The 21,488-nt window shown below is 34.6% G+C and overlaps 1 protein-coding gene across 1 annotated transcript in view; it reads left to right on the top strand.

Moving 5' to 3' along the window:
• Nucleotides 1–21,488, top strand: part of SYNE2 (spectrin repeat containing nuclear envelope protein 2) — a 287,952-nt gene that overhangs the window by 80,678 nt on the left and 185,786 nt on the right. Inside the window, exons 8-19 of the mRNA XM_033106953.1 lie at nucleotides 1,905–2,101; nucleotides 3,652–3,752; nucleotides 5,427–5,528; nucleotides 7,994–8,131; nucleotides 13,563–13,727; nucleotides 14,318–14,430; nucleotides 15,245–15,407; nucleotides 16,492–16,570; nucleotides 16,839–17,026; nucleotides 18,385–18,549; nucleotides 19,415–19,564; nucleotides 20,319–20,492. Coding sequence (XP_032962844.1) covers nucleotides 1,905–2,101; nucleotides 3,652–3,752; nucleotides 5,427–5,528; nucleotides 7,994–8,131; nucleotides 13,563–13,727; nucleotides 14,318–14,430; nucleotides 15,245–15,407; nucleotides 16,492–16,570; nucleotides 16,839–17,026; nucleotides 18,385–18,549; nucleotides 19,415–19,564; nucleotides 20,319–20,492 — 1,735 coding nt within the window. The remainder of the gene's footprint in view (nucleotides 1–1,904; nucleotides 2,102–3,651; nucleotides 3,753–5,426; nucleotides 5,529–7,993; nucleotides 8,132–13,562; nucleotides 13,728–14,317; nucleotides 14,431–15,244; nucleotides 15,408–16,491; nucleotides 16,571–16,838; nucleotides 17,027–18,384; nucleotides 18,550–19,414; nucleotides 19,565–20,318; nucleotides 20,493–21,488) is intronic.

The raw sequence follows: 21,488 nt of genomic DNA, 5'->3' as shown, positions 1-21,488 counted from the left end.
CTGTGATGGGCTTTTTTTTCAAATAATTTCTTTTATTATAAAATATACATAAGATTTGCCAATTTAACCATTTTTATGTTTACTGTTTAGTGGCATACAGTGCATTCACATTGTTTTGCAGCCATGACTACTATCAATGTCCAGAACTTTTTTAATCTTGCAAAACTAAAACTCTGTATCTGGTAAACAACTTCCTCATTCCTCCCTCAGCCCCTGGTAACTAGGGGTCTACTTTCATTATGAATTTCCCTGTTCTAGGTATCTTAAATGAGTAGAACCATAAAGTATTTGTCCTTCTGTGACTGGCTTATTTCACTCAGCACAATATTTTCAAGGTTCTTTCATGTTGTAGCATGTGTTAGAATGTCGTTCCTTTTTAGGGCTGAATAATATATCATTGCATGTATATACGAGGTGAGCAACATGGTGAATGTTTAAATTAAAAAAAGTTTATTACAGTAAAAGACACATTGCCATTAATCCCCCTCAAAATACTCCCGCTTGCTTCAAACACATTTATCTCATCGTTCTTGCCATTTTGTGAAACAGTTCTGGAAGTCCTCTTTCGTGAGTGTCTTTAGTTGCGCTGTCATGGCTTTCTCAATGTCCTGAATCATTTTGACTTTGGGGAAGAGCCAGAAATCACACAGTGCCAGATCCGGTGAATAAGGTGGATGAGAACACACCAAAATGTTTTTATTTGACAGAAATTGCCATACACCAGAAACTATGTGTGGCAAGAAGCGTTGTCATGATGGAGGATGATTTATGGCACACTTTAAAACACACCTTCTTTCAACAGTAGCTCACACCGACTGACTGCACCAAACAAGTTGAAACTTTCACACACTGTTACTTAGGTTCGATGTGCCACTTCCCATGTTGAAGATCCCTGACTCAGCAGCAGCATTCACTGTATTTTGTGATCACAACAGAAAGGCTCTGTGTCACACATCACTACTGGTACGGCAATTTCTGTCAAATAAAAACATTACAGTGTGTCCTCATCCACATTATTCACTGGATCTGGCATTGTGTGATTTCTGGCTCTTTCCCAAAGTCAAAATGACCATGAAAGGTAAACGTTTTGAATCAATTCAGGACATCGAGGAAGCCACAACAGCACAACTAAAGACACTCGCAAAAGAGGACTTCCAGAACTGCTTCACAAAGTGGCAAGAATGATATAGGATAAGTGTGTTTGAAGCAAGGGGGCATATTTTGAGGGACATTGGTGGCAATGTGTTTTTTACTGTATTAATTTTTTTTTATTTAAACATTCACTGTATTTTGTGGTCACACCTCGTAACATAGTTTGTTTTAAGCCATTCATCTGTGATGACTTGTTTAAGCATAGGAGTGATAAGGTCTATTTATCCAATGAGCTACTGGCCATTGATTTGGCACAGTATGTCATTTACTTTGTTTCAGTGAGAAAGAAAATTGTTTCTTCTAGTGAAAGGAACTTACCTATATGTAGAGGTCTAAAGTCAGTCTTGAGCCAACAGATTATTGAATGAATAGCATTAAACTTGAGTGAATATCATTGTCACTTGGAGGGCTTTTAAAGATACAGATTTCAGGCTCGTCTCAGAATTTGATTCAGGAGGTCTGGGCGGAGGTCTGAGGATTTTCATTTCTAGTGTTTGCAGCCCCGGTGAATGCTGATGCTGCTGATGCAGGGGCCACACTTTGAGAACCAATGTTCTGTAGTGTTGTGAGCCTCATCAAACTTGGCATTTTACTTGAATTTGACCACAAGATTAAAATACAATATTGTCCTAGAGTGATTTATGATTTATTTGAGTCACTCAAATTTGTTTTAATTACCGTTAAAGGTAGTGGGGGTGCTTTGATATATTCTTTTAAATAGTATTTATCATGTTTTTGTCCTCTTGTGATAGGTACGAGTCTGTCAGTGTGACAGATTTTAAGTCGAGCTGGAGAAATGGGATGGCTTTTTTGGCTGTCATTCATGCCTTGCGACCAGACCTAATTGACATGAAGAGTGTGAAGCATAGATCCAACAAAGACAATCTGAAAGAGGCCTTCAGAATTGCAGAACGAGAATTGCAAATCCCCAAATTGCTGGAACCAGAAGGTAAAGAAGCTTCTTTCTTTTTATAGCAATGTCCAGGGTGAAGTTTATTTGAAAATAGTATCCATATATAAGCAAACGTGACAGCACTATATTTTAATCCTGGAGGGTTTAACTTAAACCCTCATTAAATTTCATGAAATTAAGAATTTCTACTTTATTAGTTAACCTCAGTTATACTGTACTCTTGGGAAGGAAGTCTCTATCACCTTCTTTGAGGTTGGGTTATCTAGTACATAAATTATTTAGAATTCTTCTGCACAAGAGATTTGTGTATTCTCCCTCTTTTATTGTCCAACCATTTGTTTATATCAGTATGGACTCATGGATGTTTTAGTTTATACTTTGGATTGTATCAGTACTACTTTATTGCTCAATTAAAAAAAAATTTTTAAAGCCAAAGTTTTGGCCATTGGGAGTTCTTTCTGTTGTCTCCTGTGCTCCTTTGGCATATCTCCATCAATGTGGAGTTTGCTTATTTGTTTTTGGGCATATACTTACTTTTTGGCATTATAAGATTCTGTATGTTCATCTTGTGTGTTTCCTCCACAAGTCTGGATTCAACTGTTTCTCCAGTGAGCCTTGGTTCCTTTGATTGGAGAATGGCATTAGAAACCAAGATATGGGGGCGGGGTTTGTTCATTGCTATGGGTACTTAACCTCTTTGGACCTCAGTTGTTTTCATGAGTGAATTACTGAGCTGTACAGTAGCCCCTGCTTGTGATGTGACCTGCACTTATTGGCTGTCTGTAATTATTTGTTGAATTATTTGTTGAATTAGTAAATAAGCACAGAAGATTTTCTTTTCAATAATCTTCTTTGGTTGTTTTGGGAACATACCAAGAGACATCCCAAAATGATGTGTTCATTTTGTCTGTGGCATATTGCAATCCCTTTTTTTGTGATTTGTGATCTACCTAATTTATTATATGTCTGGGAAAGTTCTGGGCGTAAGGAATTTATAGTATTTTTGTAAACTTTGTTTAATTCGGAATTTTCCAAATGTATTTCACCATGGACTCTGTTAATGCAGCATAAAACTTGGCCAAAAGAAGGCTCTCAGTGCTTATATTTGTTCCATGAATGAATGAATAAAATCTTGTGGATGTCTTAGTCAAATCTTTCATACAATGTGTATTTTTTGAAGTGCTTTACTGCACACATGCTGAGACCAGTGTGCCAGGAAAGGATGCCAGTTGCTGTATGTTCCTGCACTCCTGGAGGAGTTTCTGTACCATGTCTCTAGAAGGAAGAAGGCTTATGTTCTCCTTATCACCCTCCCTTACTGCTTATGCCCTCATACATACAACATGCATAGTGGAACTGAGGCTTTGCATGTCCTTCTGCCAGGATTCATCCTAGCTCTGTCTGACTCTAGATCTAAGCTCGTAGCCACTGCACAGTCTTGGGAGCCAGGACAAGTAACCAGAGATTGTATGGCTTGTTGACTTCTTTGATTCTTTTCAAGGCTGTCTTATGGCTCAGCCTGTTCTTGAGTATTAATTACAGTAAATCACTTCTGTAGCTAAGTGATAGTGTGGCATGTCTTACAGATGTGGATGTTGTTGATCCTGATGAAAAGTCAATCATGACCTACGTGGCACAATTTCTACAGTATTCAAAGGATGTACCTGGGACTAGAGAGAAAGCTCAGGTATGTCTTTCTTAAGCTCATTTTTGTCGTACTCTATTAATGGTTTAATTTTTAAAATTGAGTTATAATTTGCATGCAGAACTTAAATGTGCAGTGCTATGAGTTTTGAAAACTGCATACACCCACGTAAACCATAGTCTAATCACCACGTAACACATTTCTATTACCTAGAATGTTCTGTTGTGCCTCTTTCCTGTCTGGACTCCCCACCTTAGGCAATCAGTATTCCAATTTCTTTCACTGTAGATTAGTTTTGCCTGTTCTTTTTTTAAGCTAAAAGTGGTAATTTATTAAACTTTTCTGAATTATCTAAAACAACTTTTAGATAGGCATTACATAGGACAAATTAAGTTAGGCTTCTAAAAAAATTATAGGGCTATCACATTTTTGTCTATTATAATTTTTAACAGCTTTATTGAGATGCAATTTACATACCATAAAATTAAACCATGTAAAATGTACAGTTCAATGATTTTTAATATGTTTGCATAGTTATACAACCATCACAATAATCTAATTTTATCATATTTCCATTTTACCTATTATCCTCATGCAAATGGAACCATATAATTTATATAAACGGAAGCATTGTTTTCTACTCTTAACCCTTGTTTGTTGAAATACTCTTGAGTTACCATTTGATTGCTATTTGATTATTCAAATTTTCCTTTGACTTTTAGTCAATTACATAAAATATTGTGGGTGGAAATTTCATAAAAATCACTGAGCTGAAAATAAACCCTTCTGCTTCTATGAAGATAGATGAGTGCTATGAATTTGTAAAGTGTTTTTGAATACTATTTTATAATTTAAACTACTTTCTCAGATATGTGTATAAGTAGTCATATTATAACATTTTATTTGACAAATTTAGGCCTGTGTTTTCCAACTGTTTGAGGCACCAAGCCAGCTTGTTGCTGACTCTGGAAGAGAGACTCAAGCTGAGACTCAGGCTGAGATTCAGTTCACTTATTTCTGACCTGCTGAGGAGCTATTCTTTTCTAATTAATTTTCACGTTATAAATTAAAATAAAAAATTCAATCATCCATGAAATCAGATGCAAAAATATATAGAAAACACTCTTGCTTAATGGAAAATAAAAGCAAATGAAGATTAAAGGAGAGTGGAAATCAGATGTAACTTCTTTTGCTTTATCCTGCTGCAGTAAAATTTGCTTCCAAATATAGACAAGTTTACCACCTAAGCCAGATTCTAAAGAAAAAAAATTGTTGCTCACTTCTATATGATAGCATGAGCAAAACCGTCAGTAGTATCATTTTTCGGATCTCTAAAATATTCAAGACATTTTTGATGCCAGTGTATTTGGTGGATGTGAACGTCTCTTAAATTAACCAATATTTAGATTTATTGGAAAGCAGTTTTTTGAAATGCCTACTATCAATAAATAATTTAGAATAATATTCTCTAAAGTTGAAGAATAACAGAAATGGATAAGCCAAAAAAAATGGGCGCTTGTTTGCCCTCTTTCTTTAGCACATTGACTTCAGATGCTAGTTTCAATCCCAAAATTCCTCTTTGGCAGTTAGTCATTGGTGTGTAATGATTGCATTATTTCACTGATATTTGCAGTTAATTTTATTGTTTAAAAAAATCGCTAAGTCTGTTTATGATAGAGTTTTCAATGCGTGTATGTATGTGTGTGTGAATTACAGGGCAAGATGAAAGATGCTATGGTCTGGTTAACTCTACAAGAGAAAAAGCTACAGAAGATGTTAAAGGATTCAGAAAATGAGACCTACTGTAAAAAGTTTGAAGTAAGTATGACTTTTAAAAAAATATATTAACTCGTTTAATTCTCCCTAGGATGTAGGACTATTATTAACCCCATGTATGACTTTAAACAGCAATTTATTTGTAGCTTACTCTTAGGGAAGAGTAGAATGTTTTTAGCAAAAATATTTCAGAGTCAATTATTTAAACACGAAATGAACAAGTTTTAAGGCTGAATTCTAGGACTTCCAGATTTTAATGTGCACATGAATCACCTGGGTGATCTTGTTAAAATGCAGATTCCAATTCAACAGGTCTGGGGGGTGGGGTGCTGAGATTCTGTATTTCCAACAAGCTCCCAGGTGGTGCAGATGCTGCTGGTTCTAAGAGTACTTTAAGTTTGCAAGGTTTGAGAGTGAGGATTGACAAACTGGTCGGTGGACCCTACCACCTGTTTCTGTAATTACAGTTTTACGGGAATAGAGCTGTGCCCATTGTCTGGCTGCTTTTACACTACAGTGCCGGAGATGAACAGTTGCAACCAAGACGATATGGCCCACAAAACCTGAGATATTTACGATCTCGCCTCTACAGTAAAAGTTTTCTCCTCCCTAGTGAAGAGCAGAACATGCTTTTCAGAATGAATATTGAATTTTAAACAATCAGGAAATGAGGAATGGGGCCCTTCCAGGATCACAGGAAAGGCCTCAAGGAGTCCTTTGGGGAATAATGACAGTTGTTATTGTCACCACATTTGAACATTTGCTGTGCACCAGGCATTTTGCTGACAAGCATTTTACATCTTGCTGAGTATGGTATTGTTATTCCAGTTTTACAGATGAAGTCAATGTGAGTTAGAAGGACTCAGTAATTTATCTAAAGTTATATAGCTCTTGAAAGATAGAGGGTGGGATTTGAATAGAAGTCTAACTTCAAAGCCCTAGCTCTCTTTATATCCCGATGCTTCTCCGGGGTAAGCAGTTATTCCCTGTACCATCTTGAAAGAGACTAACAGGAGCCAAAGTGAAGATTCTGTAGTCCTGTGTCTTAGAACACCCTGTCTGTGTAACTCTGTGCTCCCCATCATCTCCACCCTGAATTACGTGGAGATACTCTCTTGTCCCTACATAGCACTTAGCCTCCATTTCCCTGTCTGTTGAGTGAGGGAGTTGGATGAATCCAGCCTTTCCAACACTAACATTCAGCGGATTGTGTGACTTGCCCACCACACCATCCTTTTTGGTTTAGAGCCATTGGGGAAGGAAGGGATCAGACATTCTCATCTTCCTTCCATCTGAACTGCATAGGCTGCTTGTGTTTCTTCCCTCTTCTCTCTGGCCTGATGAGGTTTTCATTGACAAGATGCTCTGTCCACTGGAAGTGCCTTGCTCTCACAGATGTCTTCCATTTAGTAATGTACCACAGACTCCGGTTTCTTAATTAAAAGGCTTTATGAAGTTAATAATTATCAGAAAGAATTAAAATAATTATCCTTCAATTTGCTCAAAAATTTTAATTAAAATGCTACCAATGATTATGAATAATATTTTCAATAATTTTATGGAACTGATGATGCTTATGTATACACCAGTATTTCACACAGATATGAGCCGATAAAAAATTATTTATTTTTTCTTTATTGGGGAAGGGGAACATTGTGTATTTCCAGGACTTTATTGGGGAATAGTGTGTTTTTTCCTGGACCCATCAGCTCCAAGTCAAGTTGTCCTTCAATCTTAGTTGTGGAGGGTGCAGCTCAGCTTCAAGTCCAGTTGCCGTTTGCAATCTAGTTGCAGACCCCATGCGGGAGTTGAACCGGCAACCTTGTTGTTTTGAGCTCGTGCCCTAACCAACTGAGCCATAGGGCCAACCACCAGGAGCTCAGTGGCAGCTCAGCTCAAGTTGTTGTCTTCAATCTAGTTGCAGAGGGCACAGCTCACTGGCCCATGTGGGAACTGAACCCGCAACCTTGTTGCTCAGAGCTTGTGCTCTAACCAACTTAGCCAACCAGTTGTTAACCAACCAGGTGTTGACCAACCAGGTGTTTTCTAAAGTCTGTATAAAGTGACTTGAGAAGAATTGGATCAAGCTCAGTGAATCATAGATATTTCAAAAACCGTTTACACATGGTGACTGCTGTCATATAATTCTCACTTCCACCTATTTTTATTTTGTTTTGAACATGTATTTGGGGAGGAAAAACTCACATTTTTCCATATGACATCATGACTTGTCCTCTGACCTGAGTGACCTTGCCACTGCATTCCAATAGAAATCTAACCAGTACAGACACGAGACACAGCCTGCGATCTACGTCACTATGACAGCACCCAGGTTATCAGGGTGCACTGAAGAAAGAAACTGGATCAGTGAGAGGATCCTAAATTTAGGGAATTTTACCTTTAAGTAAAAATTTAAATATAGCCTATAGCTATAGACTTAAAATTACAGACTACATTTGTAAACTGACTAAAACATTTCAGTCTTTAAAATATTCTTCTAATTGTAGAGCCTGCTATCCTTTTTGGAGTCATTCAATGAAGAAAAAGAATCGTTTTTGGACATCCCGTTGGTAAAAGGGAATCTGGATGAGCTGAATGAAGATCAGTTACAGTTGCGAAAAGCCTGGGATGGCCTCAACTACCAGGTTACTGCGTTATATTGATTAGAACATTTTCACAGGGCTGCTTTGTTTCTTGGAAGATAACTTTATAGTTTTCCATGAAGAATTCTGTAAAAGACAGAATAGCTGCTTCAACAGAAGTTGGGAGAGTGTTCTTCCATTTTCTCCACGGTCTCATTTGGGTAGTGGTTGATATTTAAATAGGAATTTATAACATTCTTCTTAGAGAAAATGTATGCTTATCCCAAGTTTTTATATTTGCCATCAATTTTTTGCTTTGCCTCAGTACATTATCCATATTCTGATTGATCTGCAGCCTCCTCTCTACCATGGACCATTGTCATATGTTATTATCAGTAGATTATCAGTAGATGCTCGAAGCGGGTAGGGACAAACCCAGAGAGAATGTGTAAGGATGGATGTATGTCTGAATATATCTGTATGATTTCAGTCATCTAAAATTTATTGAGGCTTATGTTATGGTCCAGGATATGGGGTATATTGGTGTACATATTATTTGTACTTGAAAAAGAACAAGTATTCTGTAGTTTTTGGATATAGTATTCTATAAATATCAGTTAAAACAAGGTGGTTGATAGTGGGCAGATTACCGATGTCTTGATTGACATTTTGTCCAGTTGTTCTATCAATTGCTGAGAGAGGGCTATTAAAATCTGTAGAATCCTTCCTTTAAGTCTGTCAAATTTTGCTTCATCTAGTTTAAAACTTTGTTATTAGGTATGTACATTGATGATTGTTATGTTTTCCTGATGAATTGACACTTTTACCATTATGAAATATTCCTGTCTCTGGCAATATTTTTTTTTATTTCTAATATATCAATATGATATCATATTGAAATGATATGATATCTTTCCAATTTTCTTATGCTAACTGTTTGTATGACACATCATTTCCTTCATTTACTTTCAACCTGTTGGAGTCTATATTTAAAGTGCATTCCTATAGGCAGCATATAGTTGGATTTTGCTTTCTTTATCACTCTGACAATCTCTGTCTTTTAACTGGAGTGTTTAGTCAGTTAGTAGTTAATGTAATTATTGTTAGGGTTCAATTTAGGTTACCATTTTACTCTTTTTTTGGTTTATTTCCTCTGTTTTTTGTATCTATTCTTCCTGCCTAGTTTTCAATGATGTTAATATTTTTAGAGGTCCATTGTAATTTATCTATCTATGGGCTTTTGGGTCTGTCTCTTTCTATCATATTTTTCGTGGGATTTCAACATTCATTCTAAAATTTTCAGTCTACTTAGAGTTATACATTTTCTAAGTTATTCTATAACTTCCTGTAACGTGTAGAAATTTGCAATCAAATTGATTCATTTTTTTCTCACCCTTTATGCTATAGTTGCTTTATATATAAATATATATGATACAAAAATGTTTTAAAGTCCCCAAGGCCTCTTGGCCATGGATGGGAATGGGTCCATGCCATCTGTGGCACCATGGATGGACCTGGAGGATATCGTGTTGAGTGGAGTATATCAAGGAGAGACAGATATAATGTTATTTCACTTATATGTGGAATCTAAAGAACAAAATAAACAAACAAAACAAAAACAAACTCATAGATACAGAGCACATTTTGATGGTTGCCAGATGAGACGGGGTTGGGGGTGAGAAAGAAAGGGGAAGGGATTAAGAAGTACAAATTTGTTGTTACACAGTAGTCATGGGGATGTAGGGTATAGTAATAAGGAATATAGTCAATATTATAATAATGGTGTATGGTATTGGATGGGTACTAGATTTATTGGGGTGATAGGTGGGAGGGGGTTTGCGGGTAGAGTGAAAAAGGTGAAAGGATTAAGTACAGTACTAGACTAGTCAGGAGGATCACTTCATAAATTATATAAATGTCTAACCACTATGCAACATACCTGAAATTAATATAAAATAATATTGAATGTCAAAATAAATATGTTGAAATAAAGTGTAAAAAAATGTATTAGAAAAAAATTAAGTACCCAAGACCAAATATATAAATAAATTCCCAAGACCATGTTATATATTTTTGATCAAAACAGTCATATTTTAAAGAAATTAAATGGAAAACTTAGCCTTTTATATTTATCTAGATATTTACCATTTCCAATGTTCTTCATTTCTTCCTAGAGATTTGAGTTTCCATCTGAACTTATTTCCCTTCAGCCTGAGAAACTTCCTTTAACTTATAATGCAGATCTATGGGTGACAAATTCTTGGTTTTCTTTGATGTCTTAAAGTCTTTATTTTGTTTTCATTCTTTTTCTTTTTTTTTTTTTTAACATCTTTATGCTGTACAGTTTACATACTGTAGAATTCACTCATTTTAAATGTGGATAATTAAATGATTTTTAGTGAATTTACAGAGTTGCAACAGAGATTGTATCATCTGCAAGTCAAAAATACTTTTTGGTCCTAGGAAAGTTTGCCAATCCCTGCTTGTCTTTTGGCCATCAGTAGCCACAGCCTGTTTTAGAATACATTTTTTTATACCATTTATGAAGTGTGTTAAATAGTAATCTAGTGGCTCAAAAGAGCCATCCTTTTAGGTTACCTGATTTTGGAGAACTATTGCAGCTCTAGAAATCTTCCCGTCAGTTGGCTTATTGCATCCTCAGCTTGTGTTCTGATCACAGTTTTGACAAAGCCCCCAGTGAACGTCAGGGGATCTCTGTTACCAATCCTGGACAAAATGAAAGGAGGGGAAGACATATTGTTCATATAGTTCAGGCTGTTCTAGGCCACAGAAACATAGCCTACTTTTCTGAATATGATTTGGAAAAATCACCCAAACTAATGATAAAAACCGTAAAAAGAACTACTTTGCAAGATTAAGTGCTGCAAATTGATAGTAACTTGAAAATCCATTCCTTAGTTAGATAGAATGCAGTTCATTTTCTTGGTGTGGCAAAATGAGACATATTCATTTCAAAGTCATCAGGTGTACAAAAAGTCAACACCATCTAGACAGTTTCTGGTTCAATTGTTTGAGAACACAGGTATCTCAAAGCACCGTAGTAGATGGTTTCATTCTAAGCCTGCTATAGAAAATAGCAACATTATGTTATTTTGACCTGACAAGATCTTATATAAATTTTCAGCCAAATTCAAAAGTAATTTCCAATAGTGAGAAAGGAAGTGTGGAACCAGTTATCCATTTAAGTGAGGAGAGGAATGAAAGGTAATCACTACCTTCTACCTTTCTTTCCTCTTCTGACTGCTACATAGAGGACAGCCTTGAGTCAGAAAGCACACATGTGGTTTCATTCCAAGTATACACAGCTTTATTTTAGTTGTGAAAAGAATAACAGTTGAATTAGAGATATTATTCTTAGCCTCTCTTTAACTCAATCATTTATCAATTTTCTAGTTTATTTTTATTTTTGGGCAGATGCACAAATAGTTCAGATATAATAAAAGCACACACTTGTTGTTTATATTCAAAACTTGTAATAATGAAAACTTTTTTTCATTTTTCTAAATGGAGGTTTAATGGTATATAGTTAATGATTTAAGATTGTAGGGTTGTCTTTTGCCTTTTGAGAAAATAAACTTGCAAGGCAATTAAAGCAAAACAAAATACTGCATGGTACCACTTATACGTACCTTAAAAAAAAAGTCAAACTCAGAAACAGGAGAAAAGTGGTTGTCAGAGGCTGGGGGCTATGGGAAATAGGGAGAGGTTAGTAAAAAGGTACAAACTTTTAGCTGTAAGATGAATAAGAGCTGAGGATCTAATACACAACATGGTGACTATAGTTGATAATACTGTATTATATCATTGAACTTTGCTAAGAGAGCAGAACTTATGTGGTTTCACCAAAAAGAAAAAAAAAAGATAAACATTATACTATATATTATATCCAGTCTTATAGTAAAATAAGACTGGGTCTTACATTAATTTTTGCTCCAAAAGACGCATTAGAGCTGATTGTCTGATTAGGTCTTATTTTCGGGGAAACAAGGTAAAATGGAAAGAGAAAATACAGACTTAATACTCATACTGTCATTAGAGGAAGTCATTTGTGTGAAACACATTTTGATTTGTGCTTGATCTTCATAGGGGTGTCTTTGAAATGAGAGTAGCAAAAAAAAGTAGCTCACCATAAAAGAGCCATGTGAGTTCAGATAAAAAGCCACATTTTTAATGGGGTCATCAGGAAAGGAAGTGGCCTTGGAGCTGGATTTTGATTGTGCTTAAGAATTCTGATAATCACTGTGGAGTTTGTGTTCTTCTGAAGTTTTTTCCTGGCCCCTCTGCCTGGTTCTGTTATATCACTGACCAAACTTAACTATAAGAGTGTACTTGTCTGCTTCTCTGTCTGGGTGGTTCAGGCGAAAGCTGTAACTTTTATTTATTTGGTTGACGCTCAGATGTAGAGGATTGTGTTAAACTTACTCTTTCCTTTATGGCATGTGGGTCTGGGCAAGGCCCTACTCTTATTTTTATTCACTTGTTTAATTTTGTTTATTTCCTTTTATACCCATACCTTCCTTCCCTTCCCCTTTCTTAGGCCACCATTGTGATGTGCTTAATGTATATCTTTTTGTATGTTTTTGCAAACTATATATTTATGTGTCCATATATTTTTAAGTTGTGTAAATTGATGTTGTCTGTTATTCTGTATCTTACTTTGATTTTTTGAGCACGTGTATTTAAGGTGCTTTCATGTTGCCATGTGTGTGTATCTGATTTGCATCTAGCTGTTGCACAGTATTCTGTAGTGTGTGACTACCACGTCTCCACTCCAGAGCCTTTTAGATATCTGTATCCCCAACTATTAGCACAGTAGGTAAATGTTTGCTGAATGAATGAATTAATAAATGAATGAGTTTAACAGTGCTTAGCAAGGGGAAAATCCAGGTAGAAAGGTCAGCAAGAGTGAGACCTGGGGGTACAGTCAGTGTTTGGGGAATTAGTAGTTGGCATTTGTGTGACTTGTGTGCATGTAGAGAGTGGTGGGAAGGCTGTGGAAGAAGAAGGTTGCCTGCATTGTGGGGGGCTTTGGTGAAGGGCAGATATTCAGGTGATATGGTGGAGATAGGTAATGCGAATATACGATTAGGGCTAGTGAGGAAAATAATCTTTACATCTGTGTGCAGGGTGCAGTTGTAATGTAGGAGAAGACAAGGCATACAACATTTCAAACTATGGTCATTAGGTATAGTCGTCTACCCCTGCTTTTAAATATTTCTAATTTCCCTCACATAACTGATTATGGATCTATCAAAACATTTGTTTTTATCCTTGTGCCCTCTTCTACAGCTTTTAACCAGATTACCTTCTCGATCAGCAGGTAACCAAATGATATTTAGAACTAAGAAGTTTACCCATTGATAAAGGTTTCCTTGACTAATGAATCAGAGACACTTTAAATAATTTAACATACTATATGTGAAGAAGTGCACTAGAAGAATGTCTACTGAAGCACATCTTCCCTTTTTTTCAGATGAATGTGTGGAAAACAAAGCTGAATCATGACTTACCCTCGCCCCTCCATCAAATTGAAGCTTGGCTTCAGGAGATAGAGAAGCTTATAGATGAAGATTTGCCCGCCTCCCAGGATTACTCTGAAACCATGGTTCTACTGCAGGAGAACATGACTTTATTCAAGGTCAGAAAAGAAAAATGAAGCATTGAAAAATCTATACTTTGTCAGGGACTGTGCTTGAAAACGACTTTGTCCTAGCAAGATGGGAAGGGAATATAGTGGGTATTTGAAAATGGTTTAGAATGATTCCCTGGGGATGTATAGGACCCCGGGAGATACCCCAACGTTCTTCATGAGTAGTACCCTAGTTTAAGGTGGAAATAACAGAATAGAGTCTAGTAAGTTCTAAAGCAACCGTAAAGTCTGACAAAGAGGGAGGGAGACTGCTTTAAAAATTTCTCAGTAAAACGGCATGAAAGAATTTGCTATGTGAGATTTATAGCATTTGAGCCCATGAAGGAATGGAAAATACATCCGAAAACAAAACTCATTAATAATGCTTTTGCCAAAGAAACTGCAGTCTGCCTCTCTGTAAATATGTTCCAGTTTAAAACATTTATGATGAAAATATTCATAAAAAATTAAAAATAGAAAGGGTTTTGATTTTTTCTGAAAGAAGATGCAATACATACACAGCAAATGAGATTAGCAAACCCTCAATTAACAATGTTTGGCAATAAATCTCGTTCATGTTATGCTAAATTTCTTTTCAGAGTCTGATGGATAAATTTGACTGTCATTTGAATACTCTCCTGGCATTTGAAAATAGAGATGAAAAACATTTGCCTTTGGTACCACCTTACAAATTGGAGGAAATGAGAAGACGGTTTGTAATATTACCATTTCACAACTGCTGATACCATTTGTGTTTGAGCACTAACACGGGGCTATAGGGATCAGAAAAATATAGAATTTTTGGCAATTTTTGACATGTATTCTTTAAATCTTGAAAATCGTATTATGTAGTAGTAACATTATATGCTAGCATACTTCCTCTTTTTATTGGATGGTAGGATGTGGTGGTAGATAAAGTTCTGGACTTAGAGTAAGAAACTGAGTTCTGTATCTTGATTTTGGCTGAGTTACTCTCTTTCTGAGTATGTTTTCTCATTTGTAAATATAGGATAATGATAATCACGTCTCACAAGGATACTGGGTGAAATGGGAGGAGGTACATGAAAGCACTTTATAAACTAAAATAGTACAAATATAGAGATTATTTGATGGTTGTCCATATCGTCTTTTCTCATTATTCACAAGCAGCTTATTAGAATGACAATAAGAGGGTATTATCCTTTTTAATGATAGCTGTTTTTAATCTGTAATGTTGAAATTACAGTTACGTCAAATTATACAGAAGTTTCAAAAATATTTTGGAGATTAACATTTCATTATAGGATTTCTCAATTGGGAAATAGTTTCTTCAGAAAATGTTTTCTGTTACATGTTTTTACCTTGGAAATAGTTGTATATCTAGCCACAATGTTTGTTTTACTTTAAAAAAGATTTCAGGATACATCTGAGTACCATGTGTTTAAAAGAAAAAGTTAGAGCCCCAATATTTTTTAAAGTGCCAAACAGGTATCTCACATTTGGCCCATAATATTAAGTTAAATTCTAAAACCTGCACTATTTTCCAGATTCAGCAACATTTCGGGGAAAAAATTCATTCCACTTCTGGAATTTCAGTACTATAAGTGCCCAGTCCTTCGTTTGCTAGATGAAGTGAAGTCAAAATTGGATGTTTGGAACATCAAATATGGGAGCAAAGAATCTGTGGAATTATTGCTGGAAGACTGGCGTGTAAGCTGTTTTATTTCATGTCTTAGACAATTATTCTCTATGTTGGGTGCTGCCTTTGCATTTTTCATTGGCACAATTTCCTTTTTTAAGGTCCGGAGATGGGTTTTTGTTAGCTTAAATATTGTCTAGAGAAAAGAATTACAGGTAGTCAAATAACAGACATCAAGAAAGACTAACAAAGAGAACACAGCATTATTTATTGCAGTAGGGGAGATTGTGTTAACCAGGCTAATTAACAGAGAACATTTCAATGTTATTTCCATTAAAAATTCCTACTTTCGTTTAACAGACACCTGGTTTAATATTTTTTTCCCACTCAAACTCATAGGTTTATTCAAAATTAAATTTTTCTCACAATGTTTTAATCTTAGCCTTTTAGTTTTAAGAGTGGGAAAAACAGTACATTCTGTCTTGAGGCTTTTTTGGGAAAGGAGATTTAGTTCTTGCACTTTATAAGAAAAAAATGTTCAAATGATTTAAAATATGTTCATTAGTAAGTTAAAAACTAAGTGTCCTAGAAATGTCATTTTTATAGTTAATACAATTAGGCCTTATTATCCTTCTTTCTATTTCCCTCTTTTTGATACGAGTTTTTAATTAACTGTGTTTTTCTATTGCAGAATTTGCTTGCATAGGACATACAATAATTTCGTTAATGGTAGATTTTCAAATGTTTTTGCATTATGGATGGTATCTGTTTATAACATTCTTAATATATCTAATCAAAAATTATTCAATATTATTAATAATAAAATATATGAAATAAGAGAAACTGATAGAAATTATGCAATATTAATAAATATGTGAGGTAGCATATTTTGAAATTGCTGTAAATACTTAGTAGGCCTTTTCCCTACATATGGTGATACGTAGAATCACATCACCACATTAAGATAAACTTTTCAGGTTTCATACCTGTACAAGGTTCATGCTCATACGTACGTTGCCTAGACTTGAGCTTTCTTTTTGAACGGCTCTAAGAAATTTTGGTGCCTAAGTGTTTCATCAATGTTTACATGTCTCTCTCTGGATTTCTTGGCACACTTTTTAGAGTAAAAACTGTCAACTTTTTCTTTCCCCCCAGAAATTTATTGAAGAAAAAGAGTTCCTAGCTCAACTTGAAACTTCTTTTCAAAAATGTGAAGAAATTCATAAGAATTTGGGTAAAGCTATATACAATTATTATATTTTTTGATGAAATAATCATGACTTAAAAATAACATTTCATTTGTTTCACTTTCTTTATATCTTAATGTTTCAGAAATTGGTTTTCTTTGGAAATATGTTTTCTTTGGAAAATCCTTGCATTCACTTTTAATATTGTCAGAGCATATTTATTTTGCCACTGTTAATTAATATACAAATTTTTTAAACAACATTCTTAATGAAAAACTGTTTTTCTAAGATTACTTTGTTGTTTTGTTAACATAGGTGGAGAATATCAGAGTATTAGTGAACAATATATGATGGTGGAATATAATATTTCTATGTATAGAAAAAGTATATATAATGTGAAGTCCACTCTGCAAAATGTTCTATCATGTTGGACTACTTATATGGAAAAGCTTCGCTTACTAAAGGCTTGTTTTGAGGAGACAAAAAAGGAACAAATTAAAGAGGTATTTGCAGTCCAATGGCACTTCCTCAATTGTACCGTTTTGTTTTGTTTTGTGTAAGACCCTCATTTTCAGTCCAAAAATGAGAGTCCAGGGAAGAGTAAGCAAGACTGTTGGAAAATTCTCCAAGGTCTAGAAAGAGTTTAGTTTCTTCCTAATATAACTTCCAAAAGGAAGTTTTCTCTTCATTATAGGTTTTACAAACACACACACACACACACACACACACACACACACACACACACAGAGCTTTATTGAGGTATAATTTACATACACAGTTTGCTACATTCTTTGGAGAGGAAATAAAAGACTTGGAGTAATACTAGAAAGCATATAGACACTTAAAATAAATTGAAATTTTAAAAAGTTTAATTTTTCCATTTGGGTCAATACCTTTGAGCTCTAAAACCTTCCTAAGTTTCTAGTAATGGAAAAACAAAATACCTTTGATTTCTGTGGAGAGCTGTGAAAGAAATTTCAATATAATTGTGTTCATTTGCTATTCATGTAATAATCCATTTATGATTATTCTGAGGTAGTTTTTCTTTCTTTCGTTTGTTTTCCTGTGTTGCAAATGGCTATACATATTCCCTCAGATTAAACATTTTCCAGTAGAAACTAAAATTGCTCAACAGAAAATAGGCTATCTATATGAAGGCAAAATTTGTGTAAGTGTATGAGTGCCAAGGGAATATATGAGGGCTTATTGAGTCATTACTTCTCCCTGTCACCTATATTGATACTAGAAATTCAAATGTTTGGCTTTCAGCCGTTCTTCTTTAAAGGTCTTTTATTAAAATTCACGTAACTCTGAGAAAAATAATGCTTTAAGCCTTAACAGTTCCCAAACTTTGTTTTAAGGTGCCCTGAGCTGCCAAAGAGACTCTCAAGATAATTTAAATTTTGAGGGAGACACAGTACCATCTGTCTGTTGGACACCATGCAAATTACTATTAAGTTGTTTGGCCCTGACTACTTAAAAATGAGAACTTTTAGATCATTTCTCTTACCTAGGGAATCTGTGAAAAAATTACTGAGACATGAAAGGCACCATGAACTAAGAAAGTTTGAGAACCTTTGCTCTAAGCTTATCCATCAGCTGTTTAGAAAGATAGATTAGATGCTTCCTGAAAGTCCAGGACCTGGAGTGATGACAGATAGCTGGCGCCTGCCTATTACTGATTAGGGCTGAAGAGCTAGACCAATAGGGTTGGGGGAATACTCTGAGGGGCAGGTCAGAGTTGCTGCAAAATCCTCACATTCACTTTTGCTTAGGATCAACCTTGGAAAAGATCTATTATATATAATAGAAACACAAATATTTTGACATTAAAATATTATGTTGCTTGTATGTTATATAGATTTCCTTTGAAACACTATCCCAATGGAATCTAGAACATACCACTTTAAATGAAGTTGGAAATTTCTTAATTCAAGTGAGCAATGATGAAGTTGGATCATCTATTTCTAAAGAACTGAGAAGACTGAATAAAAGATGGAGAAAGTTTATGCCAAAAACTCAGTTCGTAAGTTTTGTTTTGTTGTTTTGGTAGCAGCGTCATTGAGATATAATTCACATACTATACAATTCATTCATCCAGAGTGTATAATGCAGGGGTTTTTAGTGTATTCAGAGTTGTGCAACCATCACCATAATCAATTTTAGAACATTTCCATCACCTTGTAAAGAAATTCTGTACACATTAGCTGTCACTCCCTACTTTCTTACAACCTCCCCAGCCCTAGGCAACCAGTGAGCCACTTTATGTCTCTATAGATTTGCCTATCCTGAAGATTTCACATAAGTGGAGTCATATAATATGTGATCTTTTATTTCTGGCCTTTTTCACTTAGCGTAATGTTTTCAGGGTTCATCCATGTTGTAGCTAATATTAGTACTACATTCCTTTTTATTGGCAAATAACAGTCTATTGTATGGATATATACCACGTTTTATTCATTGATCAGTTGATATACATTTGGCTTCTTTCCACCTTTCTGACTGTTATGAATGATGTTGCTGTGAACATTCATGTATGAGTTTTTGTATGAACATACAACATCAGCTTTCTAGGTGAAATTCTTTTACCATTAAAGAATAACCTAAGCATTTTGCCTACTAGGTTTCAAGCTCCTTGAGAATACACACTGAGCCTTAATTATCTTTATATTTAGCATAGTGCTTCATAAAAGCAAACCTTTAATAAATAAATTTTGAATTTAAGTATTTAAATTATTCTATTTCTTATTAACAATTTGAGACTGAAGTGTTTTATGGGAAATGCTCATATTTTAAAATATATTGACTATGTTATGTTCATTTATTGTTGGTAATATATCTTAGCATAAAAATTATAAGCATTAAATTTTACAACATTAATTTTTTTATAGGAAATGAACCTGCCACTTATTAAAAAACAGGATCAGCCCATTCTTGACAATTCTGGAAATATTCAGCTATCTAAAGAAGAAAAACCAGATGCTGATTTTTCAATGGATATGTCAGTAGAACTTCCTGAAAATCACAATCAGAATATAAAGGTAAAATTGTAACTTTACTAACAATTGTCACCCCAATAAACTTTAATTAAAAAACATGCACACATAAAATAAACTACCTCCAAGTTATGGAGGGTCTGCTATGTATCAGACACTTTAATTCATCTTGTTTTATCCATATAATAAAGTCTACCTCATTGGGTCCTTTTACCTATGAGAAAAAAAAGAATATAAAGGTAAAATAGTCATACTTCATGTATTCCATTATACATTAAAAACATCTGATTAAAAATAACTTTAAGAATGTATCTGTCGTACCATGCTGTAGCATATCAACCTATAGGATATTGAGAGATTATTAATGGGACAAGGCTTAATTTTGTAGAAATTTGATTTCCTTCTTGATGATGTTTCACAACTACTATTGCTAATAGCTATATTTAATTAAATTGTATACGAGGTTTAGAAATCTCTTTGTACAATCAATACCCTAATTTTCTAAGCTTTTATCTTCTTATATGTAAAATGGAGATAATAGTAACTAACTAATAGAAATGATATTATCATTAGGAAAATGTATGTGAACAAACCTTTTAACATTTAAGTGATATAATATATATATATATATACTATCGTCAAGTGTTATTATCATTGTCCAAAAACTAAGCCTTAAATCATTAAAATATGTTGAATTAGCATTCGTCAGGAAAAAAAAGAGATACAATTTTTTAAAATTGAAAATTATTTTATAATGTAAGTGTTGCCATTTTCTTAGTGATCATTTTGAATGTTGTAGGCTGGGGAAGAACATGAAAAAGAAAATGAAGAACTCACAGGGCAAGTAAAAGTGGTTGAAGAGGTTGAAAAACTCATCGGACAAGTGAAAATCTGGGAGGCAGAAACCAAATCTGTTTTGGATCTTCTGAGACATCAAGATGATGTAGACACCTCAATGGAAGAATCTTTACAGGTATGAGTGTAAAAGTATTAAAAGGACAGGTTTCCTGGGTGTAGACTTAATGCATGAAGATGAAAAAAAAGTTTTAGAGTAAAGAGTAATATGACTACTGTTTGAATTGTCTTTGTTGGGAGTTTTTAAGTGGCATGGATTCTTATCTAATTTGCAATGAGTTTACTTGAAGACAGAGGATAGATTAGAAGACCACTAATAATACCTTATGAGTCTTAAGTTCTTGCTAATTTTCCCAGCTACAGAATAGAGATTAATATTTTCTCTTATGTCAGAGTGATGAGGAGATGAGAGAGTTCAGTCTCATATCGTTCAGTGCATGTGTATAAGAGATTGTACAATCTATGCTTTGAAAGCCCATCCACTGATTAGCACTTTCCCTTATTTACTTGATGTAGGGACGATGACGGATGTTGTTAAAAACTCCGTTCTGTCTTTTTTCTCAGGCAATCGATTCATAGAAAAGCAATGAGGCAAGAGTATGTTTTAATATCACTCTGTTCTCCTGGGAATGAAGTTAAAATTCTGGTTTTTACTGTGTTCCAAGCTCGGCTATAAAACTTACAGAGCGTGTCATAAATTACAACAAGATGGAAAGTTCCTGGAATACAGGAACATTTATGTAATTTTTTTAAATCCACATTTATGAAAATTGTATATATAGCTTTTTGTGTTTTCGTTGTTTATAAGAATGATGCTAGTATTTATTGCTTTGAAAACATTAGGTTGGTGCAAAAGTAATTGCGGTTTTTGCAATTATTTTTAACCTTTTAAACCGCAATTACTTTTGCACCTAGTAAAAGCCTTATCTGTGCCATCTGCCAGTGCTTTGTTTGTTTTATTTTTATGTGTATTTATTTGCTGTATCTGAAATTTATCTTAGTAAGAGAATTGAGTGAGAAATGAGAGAAATTTCCTATCTAAAAAATATTTCCAAAAAATGACAATGATCTCTCTTATAAAGAGTGAAAATACAAACATGCCAGAATATACTTC

This window comes from Rhinolophus ferrumequinum, chromosome 6 (genome assembly GCF_004115265.2).
Source record: "Rhinolophus ferrumequinum isolate MPI-CBG mRhiFer1 chromosome 6, mRhiFer1_v1.p, whole genome shotgun sequence".
Taxonomy (NCBI): domain Eukaryota; kingdom Metazoa; phylum Chordata; class Mammalia; order Chiroptera; family Rhinolophidae; genus Rhinolophus; species Rhinolophus ferrumequinum.
This window is presented reverse-complemented; position numbering and strand designations above follow the sequence as displayed.